Source organism: Oncorhynchus mykiss, chromosome 5 (genome assembly GCF_013265735.2).
Source record: "Oncorhynchus mykiss isolate Arlee chromosome 5, USDA_OmykA_1.1, whole genome shotgun sequence".
NCBI lineage: Eukaryota > Metazoa > Chordata > Actinopteri > Salmoniformes > Salmonidae > Oncorhynchus > Oncorhynchus mykiss.
Window position 1 is genome coordinate 66,958,031 of NC_048569.1, and position 24,314 is coordinate 66,982,344.

At 44.9% G+C, this 24,314-nt stretch overlaps 1 protein-coding gene across 1 annotated transcript in view; it reads left to right on the forward strand.

Moving 5' to 3' along the window:
• Positions 1–24,314, forward strand: part of gpc5b (glypican 5b) — a 96,115-nt gene that overhangs the window by 66,823 nt on the left and 4,978 nt on the right. The window contains exon 8 of the mRNA XM_036978156.1: positions 11,608–11,743. Coding sequence (XP_036834051.1) covers positions 11,608–11,743 — 136 coding nt within the window. The remainder of the gene's footprint in view (positions 1–11,607; positions 11,744–24,314) is intronic.

A 24,314-nucleotide genomic window follows, 5' to 3' on the forward strand; every position in this document is an offset into this window, starting at 1 on the left:
GGGCAGGCAACAAAATCATCTGCTCTTCTGCTATAGTAACAGCCCCAAGGGCAGCAAAATCATCTGCTCTTCTGCTATAGTAACATCCCCAAGGGCAGCAATATCATCTGCTCTTCTGCTATAGTAACAGCCCCAAGGGCAGCAATATCATCTGCTCTTCTGCTATAGTAACAGCCCCAAGGGCAGCAAAATCATCTGCTCTTCTGCTATAGTAACAGCCCTAAGGGCAGCAAAATCATCTGCTCTTCTGCTATAGTAACAGCCCCAAGGGCAACAAAATCATCTGCTCTTCTGCTATAGTAACAGCCCCAAGGGCAGCAAAATCATCTGCTCTTCTGCTATAGTAACAGCCCCAAGGGCAGCAAAATCATCTGCTCTTCTGCTATAGTAACAGCCCCAAGGGCAGCAAAATCATCTGCTCTTCTGCTATAGTAACAGCCCCAAGGGCAACAAAATTATCTGCTCTTCTGCTATAGTAACAGCCCCAAGGGCAACAATATAATCTGCTCTTCTGCTATAGTAACAGCCCCAAGGGCAGGCAACAATATCATCTGCTCTTCTGCTATAGTAACAGCCCCAAGGGCAGCAAAATCATCTGCTCTTCTGCTATAGTAACAGCTCCAAGGGCAACAAAATCATCTGCTCTTCTGCTATAGTAACAGCCCCAAGAGCAACAAAATCATCTGCTCTTCTGCTATAGTAACAGCCCCAAGAGCAACAATATCATCTGCTCTTCTGCTATAGTAACAGCCCCAAGGGCAACAATATAATCTGCTCTTCTGCTATAGTAACAGCCCCAAGGGCAGGCAACAATATCATCTGCTCTTCTGCTATAGTAACAGCCCCAAGGGCAGGCAACAATATCATCTGCTCTTCTGCTATAGTAACAGCCCCAAGAGCAACAATATCATCTGCTCTTCTGCTATAGTAACAGCCCCAAGGGCAACAATATCATCTGCTCTTCTGCTATAGTAACAGCCCCAAGAGCAACAATATCATCTGCTCTTCTGCTATAGTAACAGCCCCAAGGGCAACAATATCATCTGCTCTTCTGCTATAGTAACAGCCCCAAGAGCAACAATATCATCTGCTCTTCTGCTATAGTAACAGCCCCAAGGGCAACAATATCATCTGCTCTTCTGCTATAGTAACAGCCCCAAGGGCAGGCAACAATATCATCTGCTCTTCTGCTATAGTAACAGCCCCAAGAGCAACAATATCATCTGCTCTTCTGCTATAGTAACAGCTCCAAGGGCAGGCAACAATATCATCTGCTCTTCTGCTATAGTAACAGCCCCAAGGGCAACAATATCATCTGCTCCTCTGCTATAGTAACAGCCCCAAGGGCAAGAAAATCATCTGCTCTTCTGCTATAGTAACAGCTCCAAGGGCAGCAATATCATCTGCTCTTCTGCTATAGTAACAGCCCCAAGAGCAACAATATCATCTGCTCTTCTGCTATAGTAACAGCCCCAAGGGCAGCAAAATCATCTGCTCTTCTGCTATAGTAACATCCCCAAGAGCAACAATATCATCTGCTCTTCTGCTATAGTAACAGCCCCAAGGGCAGGCAACAATATCATCTGCTCTTCTGCTATAGTAACAGCCCCAAGGGCAGGCAACAAAATCATCTGCTCTTCTGCTATAGTAACAGCCCCAAGGGCAGCAAAATCATCTGCTCTTCTGCTATAGTAACAGCCCCAAGGGCAGCAAAATCATCTGCTCTTCTGCTATAGTAACAGCCCCAAGGGCAACAATATCATCTGCTCTTCTGCTATAGTAACAGCCCCAAGGGCAGGCAACAATATCATCTGCTCTTCTGCTATAGTAACAGCCCCAAGGGCAACAATATCATCTGCTCTTCTGCTATAGTAACAGCCCCAAGGGCAGGCAACAAAATCATCTGCTCTTCTGCTATAGTAACAGCCCCAAGGGCAGCAAAATCATCTGCTCTTCTGCTATAGTAACATCCCCAAGGGCAGCAATATCATCTGCTCTTCTGCTATAGTAACAGCCCCAAGGGCAGCAATATAATCTGCTCTTCTGCTATAGTAACAGCCCCAAGGGCAGGCAACAATATCATCTGCTCTTCTGCTATAGTAACAGCCCCAAGAGCAACAATATCATCTGCTCTTCTGCTATAGTAACAGCCCCAAGGGCAACAATATCATCTGCTCTTCTGCTATAGTAACAGCCCCAAGAGCAACAATATCATCTGCTCTTCTGCTATAGTAACAGCCCCAAGGGCAACAATATCATCTGCTCTTCTGCTATAGTAACAGCCCCAAGAGCAACAATATCATCTGCTCTTCTGCTATAGTAACAGCCCCAAGGGCAACAATATCATCTGCTCTTCTGCTATAGTAACAGCTCCAAGGGCAGGCAACAATATCATCTGCTCTTCTGCTATAGTAACAGCCCCAAGGGCAACAATATCATCTGCTCTTCTGCTATAGTAACAGCCCCAAGGGCAGGCAACAAAATCATCTGCTCTTCTGCTATAGTAACAGCCCCAAGGGCAGCAAAATCATCTGCTCTTCTGCTATAGTAACATCCCCAAGGGCAGCAATATCATCTGCTCTTCTGCTATAGTAACAGCCCCAAGGGCAGCAATATCATCTGCTCTTCTGCTATAGTAACAGCCCCAAGGGCAGCAAAATCATCTGCTCTTCTGCTATAGTAACAGCCCTAAGGGCAGCAAAATCATCTGCTCTTCTGCTATAGTAACAGCCCCAAGGGCAACAAAATCATCTGCTCTTCTGCTATAGTAACAGCCCCAAGGGCAGCAAAATCATCTGCTCTTCTGCTATAGTAACAGCCCCAAGGGCAGCAAAATCATCTGCTCTTCTGCTATAGTAACAGCCCCAAGGGCAGCAAAATCATCTGCTCTTCTGCTATAGTAACAGCCCCAAGGGCAACAAAATTATCTGCTCTTCTGCTATAGTAACAGCCCCAAGGGCAACAATATAATCTGCTCTTCTGCTATAGTAACAGCCCCAAGGGCAGGCAACAATATCATCTGCTCTTCTGCTATAGTAACAGCCCCAAGGGCAGCAAAATCATCTGCTCTTCTGCTATAGTAACAGCTCCAAGGGCAACAAAATCATCTGCTCTTCTGCTATAGTAACAGCCCCAAGAGCAACAAAATCATCTGCTCTTCTGCTATAGTAACAGCCCCAAGAGCAACAATATCATCTGCTCTTCTGCTATAGTAACAGCCCCAAGGGCAACAATATAATCTGCTCTTCTGCTATAGTAACAGCCCCAAGGGCAGGCAACAATATCATCTGCTCTTCTGCTATAGTAACAGCCCCAAGGGCAGGCAACAATATCATCTGCTCTTCTGCTATAGTAACAGCCCCAAGAGCAACAATATCATCTGCTCTTCTGCTATAGTAACAGCCCCAAGGGCAACAATATCATCTGCTCTTCTGCTATAGTAACAGCCCCAAGAGCAACAATATCATCTGCTCTTCTGCTATAGTAACAGCCCCAAGGGCAACAATATCATCTGCTCTTCTGCTATAGTAACAGCCCCAAGGGCAGGCAACAATATCATCTGCTCTTCTGCTATAGTAACAGCCCCAAGGGCAACAATATCATCTGCTCTTCTGCTATAGTAACAGCCCCAAGGGCAGGCAACAATATCATCTGCTCTTCTGCTATAGTAACAGCCCCAAGAGCAACAATATCATCTGCTCTTCTGCTATAGTAACAGCTCCAAGGGCAGGCAACAATATCATCTGCTCTTCTGCTATAGTAACAGCCCCAAGGGCAACAATATCATCTGCTCCTCTGCTATAGTAACAGCCCCAAGGGCAAGAAAATCATCTGCTCTTCTGCTATAGTAACAGCTCCAAGGGCAGCAATATCATCTGCTCTTCTGCTATAGTAACAGCCCCAAGAGCAACAATATCATCTGCTCTTCTGCTATAGTAACAGCCCCAAGGGCAGCAAAATCATCTGCTCTTCTGCTATAGTAACATCCCCAAGAGCAACAATATCATCTGCTCTTCTGCTATAGTAACAGCCCCAAGGGCAGGCAACAATATCATCTGCTCTTCTGCTATAGTAACAGCCCCAAGGGCAGGCAACAAAATCATCTGCTCTTCTGCTATAGTAACAGCCCCAAGGGCAGCAAAATCATCTGCTCTTCTGCTATAGTAACAGCCCCAAGGGCAGCAAAATCATCTGCTCTTCTGCTATAGTAACAGCCCCAAGGGCAACAATATCATCTGCTCTTCTGCTATAGTAACAGCCCCAAGGGCAGGCAACAATATCATCTGCTCTTCTGCTATAGTAACAGCCCCAAGGGCAACAATATCATCTGCTCTTCTGCTATAGTAACAGCCCCAAGGGCAGGCAACAAAATCATCTGCTCTTCTGCTATAGTAACAGCCCCAAGGGCAGCAAAATCATCTGCTCTTCTGCTATAGTAACATCCCCAAGGGCAGCAATATCATCTGCTCTTCTGCTATAGTAACAGCCCCAAGGGCAGCAATATCATCTGCTCTTCTGCTATAGTAACAGCCCCAAGGGCAGCAAAATCATCTGCTCTTCTGCTATAGTAACAGCCCTAAGGGCAGCAAAATCATCTGCTCTTCTGCTATAGTAACAGCCCCAAGGGCAACAAAATCATCTGCTCTTCTGCTATAGTAACATCCCCAAGGGCAACAAAATCATCTGCTCTTCTGCTATAGTAACAGCCCCAAGGGCAGCAAAATCATCTGCTCTTCTGCTATTGTAACAGCCCCAAGGGCAACAATATCATCTGCTCTTCTGCTATAGTAACAGCCCCAAGAGCAACAATATCATCTGCTCTTCTGCTATAGTAACAGCCCCAAGAGCAACAATATCATCTGCTCTTCTGCTATAGTAACAGCCCCAAGGGCATCAAAATCATCTGCTCTTCTGCTATAGTAACATCCCCAAGGGCAACAATATCATCTGCTCTTCTGCGATAGTAACAGCCCCAAGGGCAACAATATAATCTGCTCTTCTGCTATAGTAACAGCCCCAAGGGCAAGAAAATCATCTGCTCTTCTGCTATAGTAACAGCCCCAAGGGCAGCAATATCATCTGCTCTTCTGCTATAGTAACAGCCCCAAGGGCAACAATATAATCTGCTCTTCTGCTATAGTAACAGCCCCAAGGGCAAGAAAATCATCTGCTCTTCTGCTATAGTAACAGCCCCAAGGGCAAGAAAATCATCTGCTCTTCTGCTATAGTAACAGCCCCAAGGGCAACAATATCATCTGCTCTTCTGCTATAGTAACAGCCCCAAGGGCAGCCACATCAATAGTGAGCCCTTTTTACTATAGGATATATAGTGAACAAAAATATAAATGCAACATGCAACATTTTCAAAGATTTTAACTGAGTTACAGTTCATAAAAGGAAATCAGTAATTTAAAATAAATTAAGTCTATGGTCTATATAAATTAAGTCTATGGATTTCACATGACTTGATAGGGGTGCACCCACTGGGGAGCCAGGCTCAACAATTTAGAATGAGGTTTTACCCAAAGACAGAAATACTCCTCAGTACCCCCACCCCCCTCAGACGATCCTGCAGGTGAAGAAGCCTGTTGTGGAGGTCCTGGGCTGGCTTGGTTACATGTGAGGCTGGTTGGACATACTGCTAAATTCTCTAAAACAATTTATCTACCATAAGGCAGCTTATGGTAGAGGCATACACATTACATTCCCTGGCAACAGCTCTGGTGAACATTCCTGCAGTCAGCATGCCAATTGCACGCTCGCTCAAAACATGAGACATCTGTGGCGTTGTGTTGTGTGACAACAAAGCACATTTTAAAGTGGCCTTTTATTGTCCCCAGCACAAGGTGAACCTGTGTAATGATCATGCTGTTTCTTGCTATGCCACACCTGTCAGGCGGATGGATTATCTTGGCAAAGGAGAAAGGCTCACTAACAGGGATGTAAATAAATTTGTGCCCAAAATTTGAGAGAAATAAGCTTTTTGTGCATATGGAACATTTATGAGATGAAACATGGGACCAAAACTTTACATGTTTCATTTTATATTTTTGTTCAGTATAGTACTATTGATGCTTCTTCAATCAATACATTATTGCATGTTGGTATGGAAGATCCAATAATCATTGTGTTTTCACCCTGTCACGACTTTCGCCGAAGTTGGTGCCTCTCCTTGTTCGGGCGGTGTTCGGCGGTGGTCGTCGATTTCTCAGGCAAACGTGAAGAACAAACGGAGCTATTTCGCCTACAAAAATAATATTTTTGGAAAAAAGGACATTGGCTATCTAACTGGGAGTCTCGTGAGTGAAAACATCCGAAGCTCATCAAAGGTAAACAATTTAATTTGATTGCTTTTCTGATTTCCCTGACCAAGTTACCTGCTGCTAGCTGGACAAAATGCTATGCTAGGCTATCGATAAACTTACACAAATGCTTGTCTAGCTTTGGCTGTAAAGCATATTTTGAAAATCTGAGATGACAGGGTGATTAACAAAAGGCTAAGCTGTGTCTCAATATATTTCACTTGTGATTTTCATGAATAGGAATATTTTCTAGGAATATTTATGTCCGTTGCGTTATGCTAATTAGTGTCAGTCAATGATTACGCTCCCTCATGCGGGATGGGGAGTCACTAGAGGTTAATGGAGTCAGCAGGTGCACCCAGTTCTCCGGTACCAGTGGAGGAACACGTCCAGCAGCACGATGGACGCGATGCTCCAACATCTTGGCACAGCCATGATGCTCCAACATCTTGGCACAGCCATGATGCTCCAACATCTTGGCACAGCCATGGATCGCGTGCTGCTCACCATGGAGCGATGGGAAAGAGGGGGTTTTCCCACAACCCCATCAACTTCACTCCAACCAACACCACCACCAACACCACAACCTACACCACTGTCCACCCTTCTGTCACCTGGACCTAGTGGGATTTGGCTCTCGCTCCCGAGCGCATATGATGGGACGGCTTCCGGGTGCCAGGGGTTCCTGCTCCAGTTGGAGCTCTACCTGGCGACCGTCCACCCGGCTCCCTCGAGATACGAGAGCATGTCCGCCCTCATCTCCTGTCTGTTTGGGAAGGAGCTTGAGTGGGCCAACGCTGAAAGGGGAAGTATAGACGCAGCGTCGGTCCGCTTGTTCCATATCAGACAGGGGATGAGGAGCGCATAGGAATTCACACTGGACATCAGGACCCTGGCTGCCAGCTTGGGATGCAATGAGAGTGCCCTGATCAACCATTACCGATGTAGTCTACGTGAGGACGTTCGTCGGGAGCTGGCCTGCAGGGACACCGCCCTTACCCTCGACCAGCTGGTGGATTTATCCATCCGGCTGGATAACCTGTTGGCCACCGGAGGGTGGGTGACCGGAGGGGGGGGCTGTTTCCTGCACTACCTGTGGCCGCAGAGGACACACTGCTGGTCGGTGCTGGAGAGGTTCCCCGGGAAGTCGAGGCAGCAGGCAGAGCACTGGTGGATCATCACAGGTGAGTATGCATCCAACTCACCCAGAGCTTCCTGTTGCGCACATGTATATATCTATAGAATTTCCCCGCATTCTCAGCATAAGGCGCTAGTAGATTCAGGCGCAGCTGGGAACTTTATTGACCGTTCGTTTGCTCGTAGATGGTTCCTGTTGATGTACCCTTCCCTGTACATTCCTTAGATAGTTGTCCTTTAGGGTCGGGTCTGATTAGGTAGGTCACAGCTCCACTATGTATGATAACGCAGGAGGGTCATGAGGAGAGAATTAGTCTCTTCCTGATCGATTCTCCTGCATTTCCTGTGGTGTTGGGGTTTCCCTGGTTGGCCCATCATGACCCCACTATTTTGTGGCAATAGAGGGCTCTCAAGGGATGGTCACGTCAGTGTTCAGGGAGGTGTATAGGTGTTTCCATAGGTGCAACTACGGAGAGTCCAAACCAGGTCTCCACCATGCACATCCCCCCTGAATATGCCGATTTGGCTCTCGCCTTCTGAAAAGAAGCTTTTGGACTGACGACCGCAATCTGGAGTACATCCGGGCGGGGAGGAGAATGAATCCTTGCCAGGCAAGGTCGGCCATGTTTTTCACCCATTTTGTGTTCACTCTATCCTACAGACCAGGTTCCCAGAACACTAAGGCAGACACACTGTCTCGGATGTATGACACAGAGGAGCGGCCCATGGATCCCACTCCCATACTTCCGGCTTCTTGCCTGGTGGCACCGGTGGTATGGGAGGTTGACGCGGACATCGAGCGGGCGTTACGTGCGGAGTTCACTCCCACCCAGTGTCCAGTTGGACGTAAGTACGTCCCGTTTGATGTTCGTGATCAATTGATCTGTTGGGCTCATACATCACCTTCCTCTGGTTATCCTGGCATCGGTTGGACAGTGCGCTGTCTTAGTGGGAAGTGCTGGTGGCCCACTTTAGCTAAGGAAGTGAGGGTGTATGTTTCCTCCTGCTCGGTGTGCGCCCAGTGCAAGTCACCTAGACACCAGAGGAAAATTACAAACCCTACCCGTTCCACAACGGCCGTGGTCACACCTATCAGTGGATTTCGTGACGGATCTCCCTCCGTCACAAGGATACACCACGATTCTGGTTGATGTGGATCGGTTTTCTAAGACCTGCCATCTCATTCCTTTGCCCGATCTCCCTACGGCCCTACAGACTGCGGAGACCCTGTTTACACACGTCTTCCGGCACTACGGGGTACCTGAGGATATAGTGTCTGATCGGGGTTCCCAGTTCACATCAAGGGTCTGGAGGGCATTCATGGAACGTCTGGGGGTCTCGGTCAGCCTGACCTCAGGGTTTCACCCAGAAAGTAATGGGCAGGTGGAGAGAGAGAACCAGGATGTGGGTAGGTTTCTGCGGTCTTATTGCCAGGACCGGCTGGGGGAGTGGTCGTCTTTCATCCCCTGGGCAGAGATGGCCCAAAACTCCCTCCGCCACTCCTCCACTAACCTGTCTCCGTTTCAGTGTGTAGTAGGTTATCAGCCGGTTCTGGCACCGTGGCATCAGAGCCAGATTGAGGCACCTGCGGTGGATGAATGGTTTTGGCGCTCGGAGGAAACCTGGGACGCTGCCCTTGTACGCCTGCAACTGGCCATCAGGCGACAGAAGGCGAGCGCCGTCCGCCAACGCAGTGAGGCCCCGGTGTATGCACCGGGAGACCGGGTCGGGCTCTCGACCCGAAACCTGGCCCTTCGCCTGCCCTGCCGGAAGCTGGGTCCGCGGTCTGTGGGGCCACTTAAAGTCCTGAAGAGACTGAACAAGTTATGTTATAGGTTACAGCTTCCTCCTGATTATCGTATTAACCCCTCGTTCCATGTGTCTCTCCTCAGTCCGGTGGTGGCTGGTCCGGGGGTGGGGGGGTACTGTCACGACTTCCGCCGAAGTTGGTGCCTCTCCTTGTTCGGGCGGTGCTAGCGTCCCTCTCCTTGTTCGGGCAGCGCTAGCGTCCCTCTCCTTGTTCGGGCAGCGCTAGCGTCCCTCTCCTTGTTTGGGCGACGCTAGCGTCCCACCTGGCCACCATCCAGTGAAATTGCAGAGCGCCAAATTCAAATACAGAAATATTAATTATAAAAATTCAGAAAACATAAGTATTTTACATAGGTTTAAAGATGAACTTCTTGTGAATCCAACCACTGTGTCAGATTTCAAAAATTCGTTATGGCGAAAGCATACCTTACGATTATTTGAGAACATCGCCCAGCAGACAAATCATTACAAACAGTAACCAGCCAAGTAGAAGAGTTACACAAGTCAGAAATAGAGATAAAATGAATCACTTACCTTTGGTTTCACTCAAAAGACATTCATTTACTCAATAAATGTTTGTTTTGTTCGATAAAGTCTCTCTTTATATCCAAAAACCTCAGTTTTCTTCAGTAATCCACAGGCTCAAACGCAGTCACAACAAGCAGACAAAAAATCCTAATTGTATCCGTAAAGTTCATAGAAACATGTCAAACGATGTTTATATTAAATCCTTGTTTTTAGCCTAAATAATCAATAATATTTAATCCGGACAATAACGTTGTCAATATTAAAGGTAAACAAGAAAGGCACTCTCTTGGACGCGCACATGAAAAGGGTCCACTCATTCAGACTGCTCTTACTCCCTCATTTTTCAGAATACAAGCCTGAAACAATTTCTAAAGACTGTTGACATCTAGTGGAAGGCGTAGAAACTGCAATTTGAGTCCTAAGTCAATGGATACCGCCATAGCATTGAATAGAAAACTACAAAAAAAAAAAAAATCCTACTTCCTGGATGGATTTTTCTCAGGTTTTCGACTGCCAAATCAGTTCTGTTATACTCACAGACACTATTTTAACAGTTTTGGAAACCTTAGTGTTTTCTATCCAAATCTACCAAATATATGCATATCCTATCTTCTGGGCCTGAGTAGCAGGAAGTTTAATTTGGGCGCGCTTTTCATCCAAAATTCATCCATAATTGGTTTTGTGTTATTTATTGATTTATTGGCTGATTATTTTTCAGAGTAAAGTATGTTATTTTACTCAGTTCTGTGTCCTGCGCCTGACTCTGTCCTCACCTCTGCACAGCTGACACTTGACACACCCTAACCCAAAACATTGCTGTGATAGGCCTATCTGACTGATATGATTACGATGATCATGCTTCTTGACAGTGTCAAAGTATATTTCCTTAGTCCAAGTAAAGTGACACAGAATGGTCAGAATGCTTCTTGGCAGTGTCATAAAGTGTGTTTTCTACAAGTTATTTAAAATATGATATAAAAAATGACTGTAAAGGATTTAAGAAACAAACTTTTAAATGAAAGGAGAGTTCTTGACAGGGAAAACTCATTTGAATAAATGTGGGTTTTGACACTAATCTAGGCGTCATAACCAGCCATAAAAAAATGCAATATGTCACAACAGGTATAAATATATTGGTTATGACAGGGTTATGACTGTGTCATGACATGTTATGACACTGGGTGTCAAGTAAAATGTTACCCACCTGTCAGATGAACCAACATTTGGAACAGAGCATACTAGGCTCTAGTTGGATATCATCACATTTTGTTCAACACGAAACCCCTAATTTTGTTTTCGTAACGTTGATCTGTGCTGTCTGCAAAAGTTACACTTGTCCTCTGAATGGCAAGATTATTTTTCATACTTTATTAATTTGTGTCACATGCATTGTTCGCAAGATCACATTATGCAGACGAGCACAATGTTCTGTTGCAGAAGACTGGCTCATCAACATTGCCTGCAGTCAGATGTAATAATGCTGGAAAGGGAAGAACATCTAAGCTGAACTCATAGCTCTGTCTACCAGTTTGCTGAAATTTTATAATTGCCGTTTTTGATTTCACATTTTTTGGGGGAGGGGCAGTTTTATTACTGATGTATATGCACATGGGTTATGTCCATATTAACTGTCACTGTTGTATTCGGCACATGTGACAAATAACATTTGATTTGTAAGCAGATCAGTATGTATTGTGTGCTCTAGCATTCGTCTGTCCATTTAAATCATGTTTTGTTTTGAACAGTGGAACAGTACAGAATTTGATGTGGCTTATTTTCAGACAGGATTACCCCAATTGACCTCTGATATATGTTTGTGTGTGTGTTACAGGAGATGCAGGGTCAGATGGGCTGGGCGACAGAATGGGGGGCGTGGGTGGAGACGGGCAGTGGGACGAGAGGAGAGGCCAGCGGAGAGTGTGACGATGAGGACGGATGTCAGGGATCTGGAGAGGAAGACTTTACTGGTGAGTCAGAACCCCCCTCTTTAATTCATTTTTATTCCCTCACCCCTCCTTTTCCTCATCTGCCTATTGATCCTCCTCTCCCTCCCCATACTCTCTCCTACCTCAGCCAACTAGACTCCCTGTAGATGAGACTGCTGCTTGTGTCAGATGTCAGAGACTAATATTGAAACCTGTCTGTGTCTCAAGTCTACTACAATACAGTATGTTGCGGTTGCGTTAGCTGCCTTTTCCTCTCTGACTAATCCATATCTATACTTTCCCCTTATGATGTTATCTTCTGCTATATGCAAATGGTCAGCAGAACAGGCTGACAACAGCTGTCAGTGAAATAACACATCAATAAAACAAGTACCAGTGTCTTGTGTGGGTTTATCCTCAGTGTAGGATACTGATTGATTTGTGGACAGCATTTTTTTTAATTACTTCAAGTTGAATTGTTATTCTATTCTTTGTGGTAGAACTGGCTCATGGCTGTATACCAGCACTACTGCAATACAAAGGATGAATTATTGTGTACACAGACTCATAAACACTCACTTTCTCTTTGTAAGAGCTGGCTTTGTGAAAGCAACTTCACCAAAATAGAGGTGTCAAAAGGTGAAAAGGTTTGAAGCTGATTGCAGATTGTTCGTTCATCCAGTCTCTTCTACTCAGATCATTAGAAACAGTGCGCGAGAGAACAAGGGGAGAGCGAGAGGTGAGAGAGGAGAGATAAGCACTGATCCCTGGTTCAGTCAGTGGCTCTAAGATCTGTGGAGCAGGTAAATGACACTTGTCTGTCTGCTAGTAATTGCTGTGCTCCAGCAGTCTGCCTGAGCTCTTCAGAAGAGGATGGTAAAAGCTTTTTCTCAAGTCCTCCACAACACAGCTCAACCAGGGTGCATTTAAAGTGCAAGAAGAGCGACAGCGCAGGAAAGATGGGAGAGAGAAGCTTGAATATTTCTATATGAAGTATAATCTTCTATTATAGTGACTGTTACCTTCTGGTGAAGACATCTGTTCAAAGTCATTTGAAGGACAAGGGAGTTTGCAGCATGCTACACACCTAGTGGGAGTAATGATGACTGGACATGGTTATCTTTGCAAGTGGTTACAAATCCCTTCAATAGGGAAAGCAGTGAACAAGCAGGGTAAAGGTTGCACCTTTAAATGAGATTAGCTGTGACGATGACAATTAAATGAGTATTCGTGAGTATTCATGAGTATGGTTTGTGGCTTAATGTAACTCGTACAACACACAGCGAGCACTGATCCCGCTCATTTCCCATAGCGAAGTCCCTAGAAGCTGAATTTCAGAATGAGTTGTAGCTCAGTGAAGTGTGACTGCTGGAAAGCAAGAGCCTTGTTTCACTACTTTACTCTTCTGCACTCCGTCAAAGCCAAAGGTTAGATTTGGATACAGCTGGTACGGTCTGTTGACAGATTCTCATAAATTGTTGTCACACTGAATGTGTGTGTGAGCATGTAAAGGTGTGTGTATTTCTGTACTTGTGTGAGACTGGGACTGGGACTTACATTGATAGAATGGGTCCATTCTTCCCCATACTGTCAGCACTCCTAAAGTTCACATACAGAAGCGTAATGCAGGCCATCCTCTCTGTGCTCTCATTTCACACACACACATACACACACACAAAATGGAGCCAGAAGGGGCATCCTGAGAGAGCTGAGGAGGATTTACCCATTTGCCTCTCCTCTCTCTCTCTCTCTCTCTCTCTCTCCATCTCTCCGTCTGCTGAGGGAAGCAGATTGTGCGGTGGGATCACATGGAAGCTGAACAGGGGAGAGGCACTGTGAGATAACACTGGGGGTGGCTGAGGATGGGAGGCTATACAGGTCAGCTAGAGTAGAGACTAATAGTTGGACAGAGAGAACATGGTAGTAGAGCAGATGTACAGGTATGACTAGAATAGTAGTCCAATATGGTGGTGTGGGGGATACAAAGGGTAGAATGAGAGGAGAGGTTTCGACTGAGGTTTGCATCCATCCTGTTTTGAGCTAATTCTACCCCAGCATAGGTATGTACTGTATGTATGATTGTATGTATGATTGTATGTATGTATGTATGTATACGTGAAGCTACATCATAACTCAGTAACAGAATGGAAAAGGGGATATGTTGATTATTCCACAGTAAAGCTTCCATAGTGCACTATGCCTATGTCACGGAGTTACTTTCTATGATCCCCAAAGAGAGATATTCAGAAAAGCTACGCTCTACTGTGTCAGGATGTTAGATAATATTGAATCACAGATCTTTCTCTTTATTTATCTCTCTCTCTCTCCTCTCACTACAGTGTATCTATCTTTGTTTTCTGAGCTAGATTAAGTTTTCTCCTAATCCTACAATGATACCCTGGTCAGATTGGCCTGGTCCTCCCATGATGTCATGGTAGTTGTGCTATGATGAGTTATTGCTTGGTCGTGGTGAATCTGCAGTGGTGTTTGGCTGTTGTTTGATGACAATGTGGTTCCACTCTGCTGTTGGATTCCACTCTGCTTTAATAATGTGTTTCTCAATATCAAAGGAATATTTTCTTTACTTAGAAAATGATTGGAGTCAAGACGGATAGCCAGCCCCTGGTCTGTTTGGATGAGGTTTTCACTCCGAGGCTGGGATCAAATCTTTCTCTTTTTCTTCTGGAATCTTTTAGGATTCTAAATTGATTTTCTCATCTCAAATAAACAAGAGTTCCTTTGCTGAGACAGGTCCGCCCTTTTGCAATGTCAATAATGGTAATGTAATTAGGACCAGAGACGGAAGAGAAAGCGAAACTTCCCACTCCCTAATTTTTTGGGGTTCATATACAGTCAATGAACTAAACAGACCAGACCCAGCTGCTAATGCTTTGGTGCCTCTGTTAAGCAGACCGGAACTTACTATTTTTTTTCAATGGTAAACAGGCTGAGTAGGACGTGTTAATTTATCCACCTTCTATGATTTTGACCATCCCAGAGAAATGGAACATATCCTCCCCTCCAGAATTCCCAAAATGCACTGCTCCGGGAGAGGAATGATCTGGGATTTTCCTGGGACAATCTCTGTTGCTATGGATACAAGGTGGTCCGTGGTCTCCAGGGTCTCGTTCAAGGACAACACAACAAAGAGAACACAAACGGAAGCAAATAGTCAACCATTCTTAAACAGTCACAACTCTCATAACCTACAATATCTGACCCAATGTCTTCACTAGCCTTGTTTCAGAAAACATCTTTCACTTACATGGCTTACCTCAGTGACACTGTGAGGAACAAGACCTCACTATGGGGGAGTTGTGGGAACATATACTTTTTTTGTTTTTCATCTAGCAATTGAACAGTTATTTTAAACTTAATGGTAAAATATTGATGTGTACATTTCATTTAATTAGAGTTTTGATTGATTGAGAAATGATTGATGTCCTATTGATTAGCAGGCAAAATGTTTATTTTAGTCTAAAAAATATGTCGATATATTTTACATTACCTTAGTCTATCCTCTACTGTCACTCTCTCTCCTTGATAGAATAATGCAAGGTTAGGATACCACACTCTAGACGAGCGCTTTCGGTCTGGTCTTTCATATTTAATGTGAGTGTGTTTCTAATGTTGTTGTCTCGGATCCCTTTCATGCAACTCCCTCTCTCAAAGTTTAAATTGAGATGGAAATGTCTGCTTATGAAGGCAGCTGAGGAAATGAACGCATTGCATGGCCTATTAGTCTTCCACGGTGACGTGAGGCTGAGGCTGGTCCGTTGCGTTGTGGCGGCCGTAAAATTAAAATAACACGCCCAGGCAAATGTACAATTCCTGACAAATGAGATTCTTCGCCACGCAAAAGATGCTGATGTGTATCCCCGTTTTGATTGGCCGTTATTTGCCACCATTCACAGAAAGTTTGAGGATTTACTATGCATGGAATAAAATACACATACTGTAACCCTGGTTATTACAATGGGAGGAGGAACATAGGAACTCTGCTTGACTAAACACATCAGAGCAGTCAGACATAAGCCTCACCTTGTTCGCAAAGCATGGTCGTTGACATATTTGAACCCCTTCCTCATAAATACAGTACATAGAGCTGAGGTTCCCAGTAACAACGCCCCTTGTGCACAATCAATTTTCTGGTGAGCAGCGCACTGTCTGCACATTTGGCAAAGCAGATCAATCGTAGTTTAGAAAGACAGTTTCTCTTTCTCTGTGTGTTGCCATGCATACATCTGCTACGGAGTGCAGCAGCAGCCATTTTGTGCTCCCTCTGGTCTTCCAGGCAGATCCCATGGATAAAGGGGAAGGCCAGGGGAAATTAAAGTGCTTAGCTGATAATATCCGTGGCGGCGTTGGCCCCAGGGGAGAGATGGAGAGCAGCTGAGCTAGGCAGAGTAGAACATAGCAGACCCCTGGCCCAGTGCTGTGTGCACACTGTTCACATTCAGGGTCAGTGGGGCTGGGTCTGTTTGTCACTGCCAACACCAGTGTTCCTCTGGCTCTTTTAGTCCTGTTTTAACACAGTGTAAATGTACTGGCTGGACAGTGGCTGCAGCTCTGGTTCTGTTGCCTTCCAGTGAAATCTGCATTGGATTTCAGTTTTTATGAGAGTACTTATAATATGATTGTTACTGTGATCTAAGCGCCCCTAAAACTTCGCTGTGATTGGATTTAATGATATGTATGTATTGTGAACAAGCTTGTTGTATAATTCAATCAGTCCTTCCTTAAACCAGTTACTCTCTCCCTCTATTCCCTATGGGCTGATCATTGTTTATGTGGCACGGTGACAGAACAGGGCATTTCCTTGTATTAGATTGCTCCCTATGCCATGACTACACGATCTCATTACAAATCAAATCAAATGTTTATTTGTCACATGATTCGTAAACAACAGGTGTAGACTAACAGTGAAATGTTTACTTACGGGGTCCTTCCCAACAATGCAGAGAAAAAAAAGGGAAATAGTGGAAAACATTGTATATTTTAAAAATAACACAAGGAATAAATAGAAAAATAAATCCACAATGAGTAATGATAACTTGTCTATATACAGGTGTACCAGTACTGAGTCGATGTGCAGGGGTACGAGGTAATTGAGGTAGATGTGTACATATAGGTAGGGATAAAGTGACTAGGCAACAGGATTAATAGTAACAGCAGTGAACTGTTAGCGCAAGAAGGGTCAATGCAGATATTCCGGGTAGCTATTGGTGAACTATTTAACTACCTATTTAACAGTCTTATAGCTTGGGGGGGGGGGGGGGGGGGGGGGGGGGGGGGGTAGAAGATGTTCAGGGTCCTGTTTGTTCCAAACTTGGTGTATTTGTACCACTTGCCATGCGGTAGTAGAGAGAACAATCTATGACTTGGGTGGCAATGGGGTCTTTGATAATTTTGAGGGTCTTCTTTTGGCACCGCCTGGTATACGTTTATCTCTCAGTAACTATGGCATTGGGCTCCTGACATGCATAGGACGTAGGCTACAGTAGATGAGCTAGGAGCTTTTCTTCATCCCTGGGTGAGGCTTTGACATTCATGCCTGGAGCGAAATGCGGCCTAAACCTCAAACCTTGTTCCAACAAAACAACCCGGTTTGCAGTTATTTGAAGTTGATCATGAAAATGTTCCACATGTCATGTACAAGTGACAGATTACAATATGACTTGTACCGAAGTAATTATGCTACAGTATGGCAATATACCATATACAGTATCTCTTTCTGATGGATGACTGACAATATGATGCTTTTTCACAAGTCTTTGGATAGTAATACGTTTGTAATTAAAAGTAATGGTGTGTGTGTGTGTGGTGGTAAACAGCTTGTCGCTGGGTTGAATGTGCCGGGTGTAGTGTCTAATTGAGTGCAGAGTCAGTAATGCATTGTCTATGGCACCCCAGGGGTGGGAAATAACCCTCATTAAAGAATGAGAGATTCACTGTGCTCTCTCACTGTTACTACTCATCTAGAATGGATCCTTCTGCCCACACACTGGATAGATGCATATGATCCAAACCATATTTAAGATATACTGACACAGACATTTCAAAAGGATTTCTATCAATTGTACAAATTTGTTTGTGCAACATATGAGTGGAAGATGGGTTGGTGGTGAGGATTTTAGCTGAGATTCATGTTGAAGTTTTTAGTGATGCAAGAGTGGGTCAATATGGCCTTTCTTAATTGGGAATGATGCTCATTGTAAACCATGGAACGGTATCAAACATACAGTATATGGAAACAACATACTTACCTTTTTCTCCCCAATTTCATGATATCCAATTGGTAGTTAGTCTTGTCCCATCGCTGCAACTCCCATACGGACTCGGGAGAGGTGAAGGTCGAGAGCCATGCAGTCTCCGAAATACGACCCCGCCAAGCCGCACTGCTTTTTGACACACTGATTGCTTAACCCGGAGGCCAGCCGCACCAATGTGGCTACCGACGTCAGCTTGCAGGCACCCGGCATGCCACAAGGAGTTGCTAGGGTGCGATGGGACAAGGAAATCCCACCCGGCCAAATCCTCCCCTAACCCGAATGACGCTGGGCCAATTGTGCGCCGCCTCATGGGTCTCCCAGTCATGGCCAGCTGCGACAGCCTGGGATCGAACCCGGGTCTGTAGTGACGTCTCAAGTGCTGCGATGCAGTGCCTAGACCGCTGCGCCTCTCGGGAGGCGGAAACAGCATGTTTCACTCCGTTCCATTAATTCCATTCCAGTCATTACAATGAGACCGTCCTCCTAAAGCTCCTCCCACCAGCCTCTTCTGATAATTGTATACTGTTGTAGTTCAGTTTTCCCATTATGGTATGGTGAATAGAGCACTGAATGTGTTTATACAACAGCTAGTGAGGATTATATAAATTAAGCCAGTGGCCAGTGTTTCACCTTGATGAAGGTGAATCATCAGGAGAGAAATTAATATAATTTGTTTGATAAAGATATGCTGTGGTTAGAGGCTAGAATAATAAGGCCTATAATGAGACTGGCTCCTTTCTCTGACTCCATACTCAATCTGTAACTCTATGCGATTGTTCAGCTCTGGAGCCTGATAAATAGTTGCTGAGGGTGAAATCTGCAGCTCGGTGTAACACAACCCTTCCCTACACTGCCAGTGTGTGTGTGTGTGCGTGTCTGTGCATGTGTCAGATGTGGTGTGAGAGAAAGATGGAGAGCGAAACAGGTTGATCCTGACCATGCAATGTACGTTTGGGTCCATACAGTATGTATGTATGGATGAGTGTGGTTGTAGGCTACGTGGCTTCAATTTTCCTTTGTCTGTTTGTGTGGCTCTATTTCATTGCTGGGCTGTGTGAATGAATGTATATTGTTTTACAGCCAATTAAACCTAAGCACAGGCAGACATGGGAAGGGAAATTGGCTCATTTTAAGGTCAAACACCTGTGTTCACCTAGTGGGGAGGGAGGATATACACACCTCACCTCACCTGGCAGCCTTGTTTTGATATACGTTTGTCTGGTTATCGGTGTTGAAGTAAAGGTGTGATAGAGATTGTAATTGATATTGATTGATGTACTAGAGGTCGGACTCTGTGCCAAAGCTCCATCACATTGTTGCTGACAATATTTATAACCCTACTGACAGGACAGTCAGGGAAGATGGGTAATGTACTGTCTGCCTCTACGTTTAACACAGTGACAGTGATGAACATGCCCACTCTTTTTTTGTATTTGCATGTACCTCTACAAAATGTTAAACATTATTTAATTCTGCCACATCGTTTTTACATCAGCATTGTGTGTGTGTTTACACCTGGACTGTGAAGAGGAATGTGTGTTAGTTACAGTTAAATTGCTAGGTTTATCCAGTGCCGTGGGCTAATATGGATTTCCTGTTCCCTGAGTTTCTCTGTCTCTGTCTGTGGATCATCATCATCATCATTACCAGGAAAAGCACTGCTGTAGTACTGTAGGTTTTAAGATTGGCCAGTGGAGATGCCTCTCAGCCACAGACTACTTTCCCAGCAGCAACCCATACTTAGCCTATGTCATCTACAGTATACATGAGCACTCAAACAAGTTAATGTGCTATCATACAAATGTACGCTTTAGCATAATCTTTTTCCATCTTAAATAGCCTCCCAAACTCCTCCAAGGTAGTTTTCCTGGTGAGACAGTCGTGTGATCACTAGAGAGATATACTGTTTCAGATAGAGAGAGAAAGATACTGTACTGAAAGGCTGAGAGAGAAGCAGTTCTGTAGTGTCTGCCAGTCTAGTCCAATTGTGTACAATCAGTATAGTCTCTGCCTCAGGTCTTTTTGTGTGCAGCCAGTCCTCTCTAAGGGATATTGGCCAAGGTAATGAAAGGCTCATTACTGATTCAGCTGGAAATACAGGGATACCTTTACCCCCCTGCCCCCCTCCAACCCCACTCAAGGTCACATCACATCAATGGGTAAATGTGTGTGTGTCTGTTCTCTTCTATTGTCTGTATATCTGGTACAGCCTCAACTATGTAGATGGTAATATTTGATGTAATGAGAGAATCTCTAGGACTGTACACTATGTGCAATCTGAGTGTTAGTACCGCTTCTAAGAATCTCAGGAATGCCATATCTGAATATTCCATGTGTTGAGTGGTTGAGTTATGTCTGTCTATGTCTAACAAGTCTATGGAAAACGCCTTGCTTCTCTCACACTGTCTTTCATCCCTTCACAGTCCACACCTCAATCCTCCCTCATATCCATCAGCTGTCACAGACATGGCACAAAGGATGCTCCCTTACCGGTACCACATATGTCTCTGGCAGGAGCTCATACCACTGTTTGCATGTGTCACACAGTGAAACCCCAGCCCGTATCTTATGTCCTGGTATGTGTATGTGCGTATGGATAATTATAAGACTGGTGGTTTCCACATAAAGGGCCGCCAGACTGCATCAGCATGGTAAACTATAATTAAGGTGACCTCACCTCAGCCAATCTGAATCCTGCCTGTGTTCTAGCCCTGACATGCTGCATCTCCTGTTTGTTGTCACGGGCCATCTCCAAGACACACCTGTCCAGCATACAGTCACACAGCACAGTACTGGGTGAATTCCCCCACTAGCTGTCACTGAAGGTGAGAAAATGGGGCGTCCACCCCTCTCCTCCTGTGTGGGTGTTGACAGTGGGGCTTGACTGCTGCTCCTCCCCTGGGTTGGAGCAGGCTAATGACTGACTGGCCTGATGCCTCTGGCCTTGGGGGAGTGTGTGTGTGTCTCAATTCCCCATGTCTGATCTCACAACGTCCCGACCCACCTACCGACGGGACGTTGTCACATGTTCCAACCGCCATGGTGACTGTTGCCTTGTAATAGTGTGACACTGAAGCGCCACGCTCTCGCTCAGATGGTTAGGAGTGGCACACACACCACACGTCCGTACTTTGTTTTAATGACATTCCTGCCCTGCCAAATCTCTTGTTTTTTGGCCATTTGACATATTTATGATTCCTGCTTTGTCAAAAAGCTGAGTGTTACACAACTGTTACTGTATCCAAAACAAGGGCAGTCCAGGTGAAACTGGCTGATTAGAGTACATATTTCCATTCAGCCAAAGACCACGAGCAATGGCCTGTAGGGATAAAATGAGCTCATCAGTCATGAGAAGATTGTGACAAACAGAAATCCTGATGGAGCATGGTGTTCCTCCTCTCATGAACATGTCAGTGTGAGAGAGGAAGCCAGGCAGAGGCAGGGAGGCAAGCATCTGCAGCTGGGTCTGAGATCTCCTCCATATTTCACCCTGTCTGGCTCCGCTCGCTGGGCGAATTCCTCTGGGTTGTCACGGCGATGTCTCCCGGCTGGGTGATTTATTTCCCCTCATCATGCTCGAGAGCCCCTGCTGTTGCCCATTGCAAACCCCTTGCATATGCCAACCCCCACGACGCCCAAGCTGAAAGCAGGCAGAGCTGAGGGACTCTTTCCCCAGCCCAGATCTGTAGGACCTGACGTCTCTATCAGACACGTAGTCTGGCCACAATTCAGGATGCATACATCAAACCTGGCAGTGTCTCACTACTAACCCATCACACTGTGTAACAGCCTTTTCATAGTAACTGGGACATATTCATTCCTATACAGTACACCCTCAAATTACACACATTACCATAAAAAATTCATATTCATAGCTTTTTGTTTTCCTTTAATATTTTAAGTAGAAATTGTGGGCCAATATTGAATGTTATATTCAATGAAGTGCCCTTTTAATATAGATCACATTGAGAATTCAATAAATCCAGATTTTTTTTTACATTAATAAAGACTTGCTAAAGTGCCAAGATTCAGCATTTTGACATCATTTTCTGGTTTTGCGGTGGACAACTGAGCGGGTCGAGTATATAACGCGTCAACCCTGTTACCCATAGATAAACAGTCTGGAATGTTTTAACAATAATGCAACATTTGTGAAGCTTGCATTCAATTGCCACTCCCTGTTGCACACTAAAAGCTTCCATTTCCCCTGTCACAATGGGATTTATGGGAAGATTTAAGATGAAATCGTCAACTCCGTTACGTTCACATCTCATATTCACTGTATACATGGACATAGACACAGGCGTGGGCACATACTGTATGCAGACTTTTTTTTAGAGCAATTCCTGATATTATCCCTATGGACCTCGTCACTGAAGATTTCTGGAAATGTCAACGTCATACACACACACACAAACACACACACGCACACATTAACCTCTTCTTTGGAAAGGTTAAATGGGCTTATTAGCATGGGGACTCTGGGCATTGCTCATCACTCACCAACTGGCTGTGTGTCTCCACTCTATCCCCAGTGACATGTTCTGGGGCTGCTAGGGCAGTTTGGCATTTATTAAGATGACTCATGTGCTGGAGGCGGCTCTGCAGAGTGGTCACTAGCTGGCACAGCCACAAAGTCATACAATCCGATTTAACCCTAACCTTAACCACACTGCTAACTGTAATGCCTAACGCTAACCTTAAACCTAAAGCTAATTTTTGTTTTCATAAAATTTTACGATACAGACAATTTTGTACTTTGTAGCTGGCCCATCTAGCGGAAACCACTCAGTTCTGCCTCCAGGGCAAGACTCATGACAATAAACGTCAACCTGCGTTGCTAGGAGACAGCAGTGCTGTAGGGCATGTAGACGGGTAGACACGAGCCTTAGTGCCCCATTACCACCAGCTCTACTGCTCTACCACTATCCACTGTCATGTCCTCCTCCCTAAACTGTCTCAATTACCCCTGACCTCTAAACACACACACACACATGCAAGCATACACCCTCACACCTCTACATATGCATGTGGACACACAAACACACATACAGAGTTGTATGTTTGTGCTGCTTGTCCCAGTGCAGATTGAATGAGAATGAGCCTGACTCTCCAGAGAATATAAGTTTCCTCACAGCCAGTGACTGAGATGGCATGAAATCCAGGAAGCAGAGTGACTAAACATTCTGGCGCTATTAAATCATCTGTTGAGGACCCACACTGATTTTCTCATGCACAGATTTACATTCACCAAGACGTCTGTAAACATTCAGGCAAACACATTGGGATGTGCACATCCTGCCAATACAATTGCTAAAGTCAATAGGCCTATGGGGGCTGTTTGTTCATCTCCGATAATGATTTTGTAATGATCATATACAGCTCACCTCATTGCAATGGGAGATAAAGAGCTCCTTTGTCTATTGTAGCAAGAGTACAATGGCCATTGTGATAGGACGTGTCTGTTGTGCTCTGTTTCTCCCCTCGGCTGTCCGTGATGCCTTTACTGTCTTAATCCACTCATTTAGCTCAGCCAACACTCCTGGGAGCAGGAAGAGGTTTTGTCAGGGAGTGAAATGCATGCCAGCCAACACCAGTACGTCACCACACGTACAGTGCCTTGCGAAAGTATTCGGCCCCCTTGAACTTTGCGACCTTTTGCCACATTTCAGGCTTCAAACATAAAGATATATTGTATTTTTTTGTGAAGAATCAACAACAAGTGGGACACAATCATGAAGTGGAACGACATTTATTGGATATTTCAAACTTTTTTAACAAATCAAAAACTGAAAAATTGGGCGTGCAAAATTATTCAGCCCCTTTACTTTCAGTGCAGCAAACTCTCTCCAGAAGTTCAGTGAGGATCTCTGAATGATCCAATGTTGACCTAAATGACTAATGATGATAAATACAATCCACCTGTGTGTAATCAAGTCTCCGTATAAATGCACCTACACTGTGATAGTCTCAGAGGTCTGTCAAAAGCGCAGAGAGCATCATGAAGAACAAGGAACACACCAGGCAGGTCCGAGATACTGCTGTGAAGAAGTTTAAAGCCGGATTTGGATACAAAAAGATTTCCCAAGCTTTAAACATCCCAAGGAGCACTGTGCAAGCAATAAAATTGAAATGGAAGGAGTATCAGACCACTGCAAATCTACCAAGACCTGGCCGTCCCTCTAAACTTTCAGCTCATACAAGGAGAAGACTGATCAGAGATGCAGCCAAGAGGCCCATGATCACTCTGGATGAACTGCAGAGATCTACAGCTGAGGTGGGAGACTCTGTCCATAGCACAACAATCAGTCGTATATTGCACAAATCTGGCCTTTATGGAA